General features: G+C 43.8%; 1 protein-coding gene across 2 annotated transcripts in view; it reads right to left on the reverse strand.

The window, feature by feature from the left end:
* The window catches only part of FAT3 (FAT atypical cadherin 3), a 552420-nt gene that overhangs the window by 194060 nt on the left and 343451 nt on the right, over positions 1-14909 (reverse strand). For both annotated transcript variants that reach the window (XM_024731307.1, XM_024731305.1), the window contains exon 3: positions 11842-11903. In XM_024731307.1, coding sequence (XP_024587075.1) covers positions 11842-11903 — 62 coding nt within the window. The remainder of the gene's footprint in view (positions 1-11841; positions 11904-14909) is intronic.

A 14909-nucleotide genomic window follows, 5' to 3' on the forward strand; every position in this document is an offset into this window, starting at 1 on the left:
TGAAGGCTTTTCTCTTCCTGCATGGCAGTTGGCACCAGGGGAGGCCTGCCAACCTCTTGCCTAGGCACCGACTTTTGTGGGTTTCTGGGCAGTACGGATCACTGTAGCCTGGAAAGCATGGGTTATCTGGTTTGTAGATTTCCTGGAGCCCTAAACTTAAAGTTCAATCTTTTGTGAACTTTAATGCCCATGATGTTCCAGGTATTGTTCTAGGTGCTGGGAGTACAAAGAGGGGCACTCCTTAGCTTGGCCCCCCCATCCTACTGCTGGCCTCCGCCAAAGACAGGGCCAGGAAGGGAGACATTGCTGAATCTCTAGGGAGCCCATCCTGCAGCTTGCTAACAGAGCTGAGATGGCCTGAGGAGAGGCCGAACTTGAATCTACCAAGGGCAACAAATTTTGAATTACGGTATCTGTCACTGGGTATTAACCATGGTGTGGAAGACCTCTACTGAGAATCTCTTGCCTATTCATGATCAGTTTTATTATTTCCATTCAACTGAGGTGTTGACATCCGAATGAATCAGGAAAAATTCCCATTATGTGTTTAAATATTAACAACTAAACACAATTTAAGGCCTTACAGTCACTATAATTCTGGGGAAAGCTTGGGAGTTAGTGATGAAGCTGGCTAGGCCTAGAGATGGCTAACCTGGAGAAATTAACTATCTGGGAATGCTACAGCTCTGCCATTTGTGCTAGGATGCCTTAGTCTCCCATCTCAGAGTTTGGCTTAGAAAGCCAGGGGAACTGCACATCATCCAGCAGAGCCCCAGTGACCTTCTTCATAGCCAGGCTAGACCCACGGTTGACTCCTTATTGTGCCTATCTTTGGAGAATGAGCTGCTCCAACTTAGATGGTCATAATCCATTTAAATGGATGCTGGCAAATGGAAGATGATAAATCTCTGAAACTTTGGGCTTGTCTCCAGAAAAGGAAGGAAGAAATTAGTACTCTTTTGAGTGCACACCATATGCCAGGATCTAGGTACATTCATAGATGCTATCTTGCTAAAGTACTATAAATGTATCCAACAACCATGAGCCAACATGCAATGTAATATAATGTACTAAGTGCTCTGAATTCTGCCACAAGAAGACTGCTTCAGGAATCAAGAGGGAAGATTTTAAGCTTCTAATCATAATAGCTGACACATATTAAGCTCTTACTATGCGCAACGTACATGCACCATGCCAATCCTCACAAAATCCTATGAAAAAAAATTATTATTATCATCCCAATTTTTCAGGTGGGGAAACTGAGGCTAGGTAGATTAAGAAAGGTTACGTGGCTAGTGAGTGGCTAGGCTCCTCTGTCTCCAGATCCTATGCTTTAACCATCTCTGTCTACATTTGTTGTACATGATTAGTTCGATGTAAACTTTAAAAGGACTACTATAAGTAGGACATTGTTATGAGAGATGCCTTATTTCTCACTGAGTCATATTAAATAATTGTGCAAAATACATCCAAAAAGATGAAATAACCAAATTTATCACAGGTTTTCTCAATTTTAGAGGAACTGTATTTGCTCCAACATACTGACCTATTTTCCTGGGCTCTGAAATCTGGGACTCTCTTGACTTACCTTCCTTACAATCATCTGTATCCTCCTTACAACTCTCTCGGCATTTCACTGAACCAGTCCTGCTGCAAAATAGATGAGGTTGGTAGCCCCTGATTTGTCATGAAAGCAAGTCCCTTGAAAGGTCCCAAAATAACAGCTCATTTGAATAAAGCTGTCTGCGGCATGCAGGAAGCAAGCCAAAGTAGTTTTCCTTTTCACTAATAGAGGCAATTGAGTTGAAATCTCAGGTTCTGAACCTGCTGCCACTCCATTTTTTCTTTTCCCACAGACAGACTTAAAGTGCTCAGCTGGGTCATATATGGTGTTAGGCATGGGTGTGGGTGGTTTCTGCAGCGCCCCAATGAAATCAGACTGGACGGATCATTCTGTAGCTCACAGAGCGTGTTGCACAGATAAACTAGAAAAGCAACACAGTGGGAGAAGAGGGAAAAGGAGCTAGGGAAGCAAACGGCAGAGGGTCAATTTACCATCTCGGCACTGTGGAGAAGCCAGTCCGGGCTTCCAGGCCGTATGGTTTGTTGGGAGTTCTCATGATTGTTCAGAGCCAGGCAGGAAATCTGAACCTCTTCTCTGAAATGGGATAAGCCATTTGTGTGATACCAGGCTTGCAGGGTAAGGGGTCCCCCCGCCGGCCCACAGGACCCAACCATCGCTTGCCCCCGAAACTTGAAGGAAGCAGCAGCATGGCACCACATCAGGAAACCATTCCTAAGTGAAAACAAAAGCAGAGTCTTGGCTCCCTGCAGCCTGTGTGTGCAACTCAACAAGCTGTGATCCCACTGGAGCAATTATCTATCTGCCCGCACATCTCTGGTGAGCAGAGCGCAAAAGCCCGCTCCTTTCCATACTGAGCCACTGGCTGGAAGGACCATCCCAGGTCCAAGGGAACAGGTTTCATTCACTGTTACTCTACTAATCAGAGTTCAGACTTAAGGGGAAACAAAACAAATGCAACCTTTCACAAACAGGTAAATTAGAGGGTGGTTATTTATGGAATCAAAGATTTATTTCAGACAACTCTCCTAGCATATGTAAGTGTTTTCCTGCAGGTTATGAACTTGGAGGCTAACCAGGGGCACAGACAAGCAAGGTTAAGAGGTGGAGAACTGACAGGGGCAGACAAAGAAGACATGATGCCCAAGCAACTCTCTGTCACCCAAGGACCCAAAGCAACCGCTCCCTCCTTCCCTCGGTTCACATGGAGGCTGAGTGGGAAGAAAGCCCTCAGCTGAGATCCTAACCAACTCCGTACTCTCTATCATTTCCAACCACAGCAGGCTCTCTTAAGACTTAGCCCTGAGCTCATCTCTTATTTTTTTTATGGGCCCAAAGGGGCATGCTGTGAAAAAATGGGTGAAAAGATGACAAGAAATTAATTGCATTCTACGATACATGTGAATTACTTCCCCCGTGAGATGATTACATATTATGAGGCAAGTAAGAAATCTTCCTTTATATCAAATGTTGCAAAACAGGGGCTCACTGGCTTACAAAGTGTTACAAAAAAATGGAGGTGCCAAATTTGGTATGCAGATCTGATTTTGTTTTTGTTTTTAGAAAAAATAAGACTTTCTGGTAAAACTGGCTGCTTCATCTGCCACTGGCTGAACTTCTTTAGAAGGGGCAGGTGAGACCCACAGTACTTCTCCCTTCCACCCTCACCAGCACACGTGCTGGTCCTCTGAATTACCTGCCCAGTCCTGTGGGCATCTGGCAAACTCTGTTTTGAACAAACTATCTTAGAATTAATTTTTGCTTTGAAAAATTTGCTTGTGTGTCTGATTTACTCTTCAGTCAGTTGGGAAAATCAAGTGGTCCATCTGCAATTCACACTGCTGGGGATGCTCTCACAAAAGATCATTCTTAAGGACCCACACAAACCTAGACTGCTCTGCAGGAATTAGAACGGCAACCCTTGCTCTTACCTCATATGCATGTGTGCACACACACACAGACACATACACCACCACCACCAATACTCCTTTTTAACTAGACTGGAGTGCCCCAGGCCATCCCTGCCTGGTTTGCTGGGGCACTGATAAGACATAAAAATGACACTGATTTAGGAAACTCTACTGATGGGGAAGGGTTTGTTCCTGAGCAAGAATAATTCCTGTGGGTAAAGAGACAAGATTTCTGGGAAAGATGAGCTGGAAATGCTCCCTGAGGAGAGTGGAGGAAGCAGGCAGTCAGAAAGGCAGTTGCTTGAGCCTAGGGAAGCAGGAGAGGCCTTCTGTGAAGAATTTTCACTTGCAGGTTCTCCCCCCCCGCTTGTAGTATGGAGTGTGGAACATGGAGATAATCATATTTAGATGGAGGTTTTAGCCTCCCACACTGTAAGTGTAGTTGCCCTGGTCCCTTAGTAAAGTCTAATGCATGTACGTAGCTTTGTAAGGTGGTGGTGTGAGAAGAGAGGGGCAGGGACAGGCAGTGAATGGTCTGGCCTGCTGTATGAGTTACTAGAGCTGCCATTACAATGGACTACAGACTGGGTGGCTTGAACAACAGAAATTTATTTTCTTACGATGCTGGAGGCTTAGGAGTGTTACCAAACCAAACTTGGGTCTGCTCGCCTGGGCACAGTAAAGCCAATCTACTGACACCGGGTTGTGGTGAAGGAGAGTGCAGCATTTATTGTAGGGCACCGAGCAAGGAGAACAGGCAGCTCATTCTCAAAAGACCTGGAACTCCTCAATGTCTTTCAGGCAAGAGATTTAAAGGCAGTGTGAAGGAGGGGCTGCAGGGTGTGTGATCGGCTTGTGCACAGTCTTGGATTGGTTGGCATCAAGGTGAAGTTTCAAGCATCATCAACTTTCTGGTTTCAACCAGTCTGGGGCCTATGTTCTTGCGGTCAGTGGTTTTCATCTGGTAGGGGTCTGTTTCCTGTAAAAACAACCTAGAAGTGAGTGTCAGGCCTTCATCTATGTCTGTCAGGGAACTGGGAGTTGGGTGATTCTGCGGTGTGGCGTATTTATAGTCTAAATTGTTACCAGTTTCCCAGCCCAACAGCTCTTCTTTGTTTCTACCTCTTCACCTTTTCTAATCATTAGTGATTGAGTCAGCCTTTAGAGATTCAAGGAAGGCCTGGGAGACTAAAGCAAAAGCCTTTTCCTTCAAAGGACAGGGACACGGGGCCTTGCATAGTTTCAATTCCCCCTTTTCTTTGATACTCCTCAATCTTGAGGGGGACAGGTTCAGGAAAAGAAAGGGAGTAAAGATTTGGATAGAGAGGTTAATCATAAACCCAGCAGAGGAACTCAGTTTTAGGGGGACTCAGTCTTAGGAGTCTGAGGTGAAGGTATTAGCAGGGCTGGTTTCTTCTGAGGCCTCTCTCTTTGGCTTATAGACGGCCGTCTTCTCCCTGTATCTGCACATGGTCTTCCCTCTGGATGTGTCCGTGTCCAAATTTCCTCTTCTTGTAAAGACACCAGTCATACTGGATCGGAGCTTACCCTAATGGCTTCATTTTAATTTAATTACTTCTTTAAAAACTCCAAATACAGTCACAGTCTGGGGTACCGGGGGTTAGGGCTTCAACATACGAATTTTAAGGGGAATCTTAAGGGGATACAGTTCAGCCCATAACACCTGGTATACAGTCACTCTTCTGCTGGAGTCCACACTGGCACTCCCAAGACAGGCACAGCATCCTCTCAGATGGACTTTGTCCTGGAGCCTGGGCTGGGGCCCAGCAGCAGAGCGAGCCCCTGTCCAACGCTGGGCCTACTACTCTGAAGAACAAACAGCCGAGGGGGTGGTAAAAGAACAGCCAAAGAGTGTAAGAGAAAACCTCCACGTGTATGCTGATTCTTGATGGGGGGACTGAGCTGAGCCTTGGGTAAATCTGTTGTAAAACGAGAGTGGGAAAATATGATTCCGTTTGCCACACTTTAACACACTGATGGACGTATAGGCCTATATATGTTCTATAAGAAGAGGAAGACCTATACTGGACACTACTATGAAGTGATTGTGTGACCTTGGACCCGTCTCTTATCTTTTCTAGGTCTCAGTTTCTGCATCTATATAATGGGAGAGAAGCAGTTTGGATGACCTGAATGAAAAACAGCCCCCTGATTCCAAGACAGCAGCTAACTGTAGTAGCTCATAAATAACCAGCAATGTAATCTCTGTGAATAGACCTCAGCACGGAAGGCAAAGAAACAAACATCCAGTGGGAAAAACATACTAACTCCAAAAACAGAACCTTGGTGCCTAGCCCAATACCAGGCTCAGAATAAGCCTTGAAGAAAGGAAGAAAAAACAGAGTGAGTTGCCATTAACTCCATCGAAGTTGATACAGCACAAACACGAACAACTAAGACTAGAGAAGGTACAGTCCTAGAAATAAAGAACGGTAAGAGAGGCTTCTGGGGCTCTCTTGGGAGCTCTGGAGAACAGAAGTCACGATCACTCTCCTTTCGAGGCCCGTGCCTGCTACAGGTGCTGTTTTTGTGCATGGACACACATCTTTTCCTGAAGGCCTACTGGTACTTCCTGTGAAGTTTTCTGAGGATGGCAGAAAAAAGGGCCTAATGAGAGAAACTGCCATTTCACTTGGAGATAAATTATCAAAATATAGATGGCTTAATGGGTTGAGATAGACCTGCAACTCTTCACCACCAGAAATTACCATCACCTCAAAAGCAGCTGCTTACTAAAGTAAGAAACCACTAAGGATGTGCACTCACCAAAGAAATCAATTTGCATCCCAAGGCAAGAGGAAATGTTATAAAAACTTACCGAAGAGCAATATTTTTCTCCCCTCAGAAAATAAAACTATAAAAAGGGATGAGAATTTCAGACAGGAAGAAAAAATAGTCACAGGAGATGCACCTTACAGAGGACGATGGATGAGTATTCTAAAGAGACAGATACTAAATAATTTACATTCCTATAGATCTAGCATATTCCTCTGTAATGTGTTTTGTTATTTATACTGACTGCACTATAAAATCTCACCACCTTCTCTGGGTTACTTCAAGATATACCCACACGGAAAACATAATTTCTCATCCTCTGTCTTTATACTGGGCCTTGTCATCTTTTCTGATTTTCAAATAAAATACTCTCTCTGTTCTCTTCGGGAGACTTTTACCAGAACCATCTGCCCCTGAACAGAAAAGCATTTCAAGATCAAAAGAGAGGCAAAATCATACTCTTTTTTTTTTTTGCTGTACGCAGGCCTCTCACTGTTATGGCCTCTCCCGTTGCGGAGCACAGGCTCCAGACGCGCAGGCTCAGCGGCCATGGCTCACGGGTCCAGCCGCTCCATGGCATGTGGGATCTTCCCGGACCGGGGCACAAACCTGTGTCCCCTGCATCGGCAGGTGGACTCTCAACCACTGCGCCACCAGGGAAGCCCAAAATCATACTCTTTTAGCAAACAAGATAAAGATTCACACATAATTAGGCTGGGACTATAGCATTATTTAAATGAATATAACTTTTAAGAATAATCAAACTGCTGTAAGCTATTCAAACACGGGCCAGCTCTGAAAAAGAAATGGAACTGACAAGGTGTTTATTGAGGACAAGGAGAGCAGGGAGGGGAAAGAGTGTGGGGCAAACAACGGTTTAACAGAATAGTGTCCCTACGTGCCAGACCCTCTGTGTAGTTCATTGATGAAGTAGGGATTAGTAGCCCCATTTTATGGATGAGCAAATGGAGGATCAGAGATAATTTAATTTGGCAAAGCAGATGGAGAGAGGCAGAACAGTCCATTGTTTCTGTCTCCCAGCCTATGCACTTTCCTGTGTGCTAGTACCCACCTCCGTGATCTCATCTAGGAGTAAAATAAAGGTCTCAGAGTAATCATTCATTCACACACCCTTTATTGAGTGCCCCCTGCTTTCCAGGTACTTAACTAGATACTCTAAATAGAGAGGTGAGGAAGACAGTTTGTGCTGACAACACCCGCCACTGTCCGTGGAACACATCGCCCTACAGAGGTCATCCTGGGGACGTCTCATCTTTCATTTTTCTTTTTTTTTCAAGTTGAAATCTTTTATTTCGCCAAAACGTATGTATTTTGTAAAACGTATTTGCTAAAATAGAATATAACCGTCCACATTCTCTGGTTTCTAAACATTTAACCGTTGATGACTTCCATAAGATATTGTTCTTCATAGTTCAGATGCCTGATCTGAACAAACGTGACTCCATATTGGATCAGTTTATTTTACTTTAACCTTTGTATTCTATTGCTTCTGCTACAAGTTTAGAATGTTGCCTTATAGAATGAAATATACATGATAGCCCATTCTAAAGCCTCTGCCTTTTAAAGGTATAACACTTCTCCATTCACATAAAGTTGTAGAACAGAGAATAACATTTGTCTTGTTGGAGGAACATCGTGTCTCTTGATTCATTGGCCTGTCATGCAGTGAGCAGTAGGAGCTTGGACTCGGTAACAATTTCATATGCTCTTTATACCAACCCCATGTTAGAAACCATTATCCGCTCTTTACAGATGAAGGAAAGGGGGTTCGGAGAGTTGAGAGCCTGTCTGAGTTCTGTGAGCAGTGCCCACATATAATCCCAGGCCTGCCTGAATGGAACATCCATGCTTTCCCACACCACTTCCATGTACTATCTTGATAAATCAAGTTTCATTCCCGTAAGGAGATTAAATTTAGTAGGTGAGGAAACAATCTATACAAGTGATTATAACACAAGAAAGAGTTAGTGCATTTATTCCCTTATTTCACAGCTGACTTCTCTGTTAATGAGGTAATCAGGGCTAAAGTCACAACCACTAAGCTAAAATGTTAATTCACCGTTTAGTTTGTGCATCATTTTCAACTTTGTGCATCTATTTGCTAGAATTAGCCTTCTACCTCCACTGCAATCATAACTGGCTATCAAGGAATGCATATGACTTTGAATAAATAAGCTGAAAATTCCATAGTTTTGCACTTCATGGCAGGGAGAAAAGATCAGGCCAATATTTTCACATAACAGATTTCCAAATTAGGCAAGAAGTAACACTTAGAATTCACCAGAGAAATATAAGCTGTACTTGTGAAGTTTTCTGTAGTCCTTTGCTGCTCTTGTTTCTTTAGCAAGCTCCTTAGATTCTGGTAATGACAATCCCTTCTTATAGTCACAGATTTGAGATGAATGTTCTACAGACTCCAAAACCCTTACAGCGCATACACAGTCAAGCTAAGTATCTGAAATTAATGCACAGGCAGAGTACCCGCAGTATACAATTGAAGTGCTTTCCATCATGGGGATAGCAAACTATAAACAAATCATTAATGTCCTTCTGGCTACCTATGCAGAAGTGTACCTGCCAGGTCAGCTTCTAAATGGATCCTTTCAAGAAGAGTCCATTTTATTTGATTGGGAAGGAGAGATATGCAATAGAACCAGAAGGTTAATGTGAGTTTAAAAGGAGCATAGGGTTATCTTGGCAATTAAAGGCTTTCCAGGAGGTTAATTACCCACACCCAGTGCTTACAACTCACAAAATGTGTCAGCAGTTACAGAAATTTGTGTACAGCAGAGAACTCTCTTCTGCACTCTGAATGATATTATTTTACTCACTTTTTTTGCAGGGCTGAGTTAAAGCAATATTCTGTCCATGATCCATTCAGAAAAAAGAAATGAAGGCCATTCAAATGCTCATGGCAATGTTATATATATATAAAAAAAACCATGTGGCTAAGAACTGTACAATTTAGAAAGTGAGAGCAAGACTGTACATGAGAGAGAGAGAGAGAGAGAGAAGAGGAGGAGAGACAGAAAGAGTAGGAGATAGAGATTCAAGTGGTTTTTGAAAACCTTAGCAGGGTAGTTTACCAAATGAAAGAGCACCTGTGATGGGGAATCCTGGCATGGGGGCAGAGCTGGGGGGCGAGTTAGTGTAATTCAGATGAGCTGTAGGTTTTTAAATCTCTACCCTGGAAACTTCAGAAAACCCATATCTGCTTGCTAGCTAGAATCATGATGGGATTTGTATTAGACCCTCATCCAAGTCACCGTCATCTTTCACGTGGGTCCCTCTCAAAGCACCCGCCTTCCAGTCTTCCTGCTACGGAAGCCCTGTCCCAGTCCGATTCTGCTCAGAACGGCCAGTGAGCTCTCACTCTGCAATCTTATCATGCCCCGACCCACCCTACTTACTGGCTTTCCACTGCACTTGGGAGAAAATTCAGAATCCTTACTACAGCCCTATTTGCTTTTTCCAACTTATTTCCTACCACCTCTACGGCCCTCTAACTTTACACTCAATCACACTGGTCTGGGTTCTGTTTCTCCAACAGAACTTTGGCTTCATGTCACCAAATGTCACTTCCTCAAAAAGGCCCTCCTAACCGCCCCATTGAATGTTGCCTATCACCCCCTCATTTTCAAGCACTATTATGGAACCTTCTTTGAGTGGTCTCAGAGAGCTTGTGTCTGAAGTGATAGCATGTATTCATTGATCACGTGTCTCCCCATCCTTCCCGTTCATTCTGTATCCCTGAGACATAGCTCAGTCCTGGGGACACGGGCTGAGTCCAGTGGTTGCTGCCTGTGGCTCCTTCAGCCCTGCAGTTGCCTGGAGCTACTGTCTGTCTTGGAGTGTGGAGATGAAGCTGAATCTGTAGGAGAGTTCAGGTATTGTGACACCATATGATAATAAAACCACAATGATACTAACTACGTTTTACTGAGCACCCGTGTTGTCCAAAGGACCAAAGTGCTGAGTGAGTATTCATGTAAGTCTGTAAACGATGTGAAACTGTTTAGGATTCTTTTGGAAAGTGTATTCAAATGCCTGGAAAACACTTTTGCCTCTTTTCCCTAGAGTCACACTCTGCACGCCCCCAAACACCCCCAGAACACCACCTTTCCAGGGACAAGGCAGTAAGTTATCTCAGGCAGATCCCCCAGTTAATGAGACACCCTCTGTTTTCCCTGCTGGGAGGTAATAGGTTCAACTACCTGAGAACATAGCCTCTCCAGGAGGCCTGGACACTGCTGCAAAGGAAAGAAGCCCATGAATATAACATAAGGCGTTTTTATTCTGGCAAACCCACTCTAATTCTGGACCAGGTATGTAGACCATTAGGATGATTTTGAAAAAGAATTAAAATAATTATTTTCCGGCAGCCTGGAGTCTTTCATCTTTATGTGACGGTAGCAATGTTTTAAAAGGCTTATCACAAGGCTGCATAATAATAATAATCCTTTATTATGTGTAGTGCTTTAGGAGTTTTAAAAATACTTTGATGTAAAATATCAAGTTTGATCCTAACAGAGATCCTTTGAGGTATATGGAGTAGCAATTATGTGCCACACTGAAGTCCAGGGCAATGAAACAGCTTCCAAGGCTCCAACCTAATCCTAGCAGGGAAGCCCTAGGACCCAAGGCACTGATTGCTAGTCCAGTGTTCTCTAAATAAATCATTACTGGTGAACTGACTTAAAGGGGAAGTTCAGAAGAGATCTGAGGAGTGTGTGAGTGTGTATAGGACCTGTGGATTCCAGTGAGTGGTTCTTGGGACTGACAGATCATTTTAGCAGCACGGGCACAATAAAACAAAGCTCTACCTCCTAAGCATCGTCATCCGTTCGGTATCAGACTGTCACACTTAAATCGCCGTCATACATACTACCCAGGCTTCAAGCTTCCCAATAAAGATACTCGCTATGTATGGAAAGAATGTTCCACAAGACTCTTTCATATCTATTTTCTCATCCCTGGTCCTTTTCCTCCAGAAATAATGCTCTTATAGTTTTTATTGCTGTTGTTTCTGTTTTCATGAATTATAGGAGCACATTTTATGGTTTCAGAAACAGTCTTCTCCGGCAGTGAATCAACTGGCAGCTTTCTCTTTCTCAATCCTCTCCCAAGAAAAGAAATGAGGGGCTGAGCAGAGCACTTCGTCACAAAGGACGTACTTCACTTTCACTGTGGCACTTCGGCCCACTCTCTTTTTACCTCTGAGGCCATGATGGCTTACAGGGCTCTGCTCCTGAACTTTCTTTTCCAGTTATTGACAAAGGGGCACAAAGTCCATACATCTGCTTGCTTTCAGGAAACGCAAAGTCCCCACCCTGCCATCTACTCTCTGCACACAGGAGTGCATTCAGGGGAATGCACCAGAAATCTCCAACTTCAGAACCAACCAGCCCAAGAGAAACAGCCGCATTTTGCAACCCACTGTTCACACACATTCAAGTTCTAGTTCCCGTGGAAGGTTAAAGCAGTTGAGGAAAAGTCACTTTTAATGAATACCGGCTCCCTCTAGGCGCTTACCTCCAGAAAGTGTTCTGCCTGCTGTTCTCGATCCAATTTCCTTGAAGTTGTTGTAATCAAACCTGTGTAGAAATGAGAATATTTGACTTTTAAATATCTGGGGCAAGCAGCTTACTGAGGGTGGGAAGCAAGTCCAGTTAAAGCAAAAGCAAAAGCAATGGGGAACAGTATAATTGGCCGGTCCTTAGTGACAGTCAGATGGTCTCACAATTATTCTTCAAACAAAATAAAAGTTACAAAGAAAACTTGAAAAATTTGTTTCTCAGTTCTGCTTACCATATATGAGGTATTTTCTTCATCACTTTGGGTATATGAAACCTCACTAAAGAGCCATTGCTTTTCTGGAACTTCAATGATTCATTTGCATATGACTGATATTCTACCATAGGAACCTTATTAAAGATTTTAAGAGTTCTTGAACAATTAATAGGTTGTTGAAGCTGATTAGATTCGGGCTATAAAACAGAACTTTTCTTATTTAACATTTTTCTGCTTATATAATCTTTTCGGTTATACTTGACAAAGAAGGTTATTTCTGTAATAACTACTTGTACACATAATTATTTCAAATATAATATCTCATATACGGAAGATCTCATATACTGTAGTTTTATCACTTTGTATTATTTGTTTAAATCTTTACACAAACTAAGTTCCACGTGGGAAATATCTATCTTTCCTATGAATGGGATTTCCCATAAATGAATCACCCCTTTGAGTATAAAGGCAAAGAAAAGCGAAGGAGAAGACAAAACCGTCAAGGACACCCAATTTGTCTATTTCAAGTTTTATTATGATTATTGTCAAATGGCAATTAGGAGGTTAAATTTACATTCTATTTTTTGATTCTTCAATGCCCCTAAAGATAAGAGACTATGGATTGGGCTCCTTTCATGGCATATGCTGATTGACATGAGATAACAGAGAAATCACATGGAAAGCTCACTCCCAATGCTGGTGAGGTACCTGAAATATAGAAAAGGTATTTTATCGAAATCTGCTGAGGAGCTCACATTTTTGTTTTCAGGTAGCAGGTGGGAGTAAGACTACCAGAGGTTAGATGGCTTCACATGGCCTTCAAAATAAAATCCCACCGCAGGTAGCATGGCTGTTTACAAGCTGACCCTGAGACAGGAGGGAAGGGCGCAGGGCACAACCTTTAAAAGAATGACATAGCCGTTGAGAATTAAAAAAAACTGGTTAGAACCGATTAGGCACAAGATGGTGGAAGATTAGACTTCCAGTAGACCTCGAGCCTCATTATATGCTCATTGTAATACATCAGTATTAGCTAAATGACACACCCACAGGCGCCATGACAGCTCTGAGGCTAACCTTAAAAGGCCAAATAGTGAGTGGTGCCCAGTTCCTGGAAATCCCCGCCCCTTCCCTGTAAGTGTTGGAATAATCCTCCCACTTGTTAGCCTATGAAATTACTCAGCCTGTAAAAATTAACCACCCCATATTTCGGGCCACTCTCGCCTTCTGAAATGTACCGCATTCTGTCCATGGAATGTGTATCTCCCTAAATACACCTTCTTTCCCACTTAGTTCTTGGGGCAGAGCCCCCTTGCCGGCCCACTTGTATCCCTCAAAAGCACCCTATATTCATAAATCTACTTCTTACCTATCACTTTGCCTCTCGCTGAATTCCTTCTGTGCAGAGACATAAACAGCCTGAGTTTTAGTAAGTCCTGACCCCAGGTGAGTGATTTTTTTTTTTTTTTTTTTTTTGCGGTACGTGGGCCTCTCACTGTTGTGGCCTCTCCCGTTGCGGAGCACAGGCTCCGGACGCGCAGGCTCAGCGGCCATGGCTCACGGGCCCAGCCGCTCCGCAGCCTGTGGGATATTCCCGGACCGGGGCACGAACCCGCGTCCCCTGCATCGGCAGGCGGACTCTCAACCACTGCGCCACCGGGGAAGCCCGAGTGATTTTAACTAAAAGACAGGGGGTTCCAGTCCCAGCCTGTGGGTTCCAGCCCCAATCTGACGTGAGTGGTTTCAAACCCACTCCTCTCCACTCTCATCTGAACACACTCCCCATGGGAGGGAAACCCACGTTCCCCTTGCAGAAATGATCTGCCTCTCCATGAATGCTTTCTGGAATGTGCCCCACCCATCCACAGATGTTTTCGAATTTAGCTCAGGTGTTAGCTCAGGTGTTGGAGAGGTGATCCTCTCTCCCAGGGTTAAGGGTCCACCTGATACATACTAACAGAATGAGTATACTCCACCGCAGTATCATTCCTGGCCTTCTACTGCAATCCTTTGCTCATACGTCTGTATTTTACTGCCAGACAGGTTGACAGAGTGACTTCATGGGAAACACCTGCCTTCCGATTCAGAAGCCCTGTGGTCCACCTAAGCCCCTGGCCTAAAACAAAACAGGAAATTCATTAAGGATCAGTTGACAAACGTTGCTGTAGAAAAGATGGATTATTCATATTCTAATCTTCAGTTTTGCTACAGACAGACTTAGAAAGTGTTTGTTTTGGAGGCTATTATTTTGTGTGTGGGGAGAGTATCTGTGGATGGGGAGGGAGTGTGTGCCTTTAGTATTCATTTAAACCATTTCCTAAATTCCTCTATGTGAATGGCACAGTGCTAGGCACCTCTGAACTATTGTCAGAGATGACAGAGAGAAGGCCATTCTCAAGAGTTTCAAGGGAGAGAATTGGTAACTTCTCTTTCCCTAGCTACCCATCAGAACCTCCCGGGAAACTCAAAAAGAGATCCTGTGCCCCACTCCATCCATCATTTACTGTGTCTACATCTCCTGGGATGATACCTTGAGATGGTCCTCTGATTCTAAGAGGAGGCTTTCTGCAATTCCACTATCCTTTGTTGAATCTCACAATGACTTTCTATTGACATGAATTTTTCTGCCCATCCAAGAATGAAATACACCTGAGAAGCTTTAGCATCTGGATCAGACCTTGGGCTCAGTGTGTGCGTGCGTGTGTGTGTGTGTGTGTGTCTGTGTGTTGGGAGGGTGAGCAAGGGGGGGATGGAGATGTGTGAATGCACTGGTGCACTGAGGTGATAAAGGAGGAATAAACAGGAGCCTG

This window comes from Neophocaena asiaeorientalis, unplaced genomic scaffold (genome assembly GCF_003031525.2).
Source record: "Neophocaena asiaeorientalis asiaeorientalis breed wild unplaced genomic scaffold, Neophocaena_asiaeorientalis_V1.1 scaffold143, whole genome shotgun sequence".
Lineage (NCBI taxonomy): Eukaryota > Metazoa > Chordata > Mammalia > Artiodactyla > Phocoenidae > Neophocaena > Neophocaena asiaeorientalis.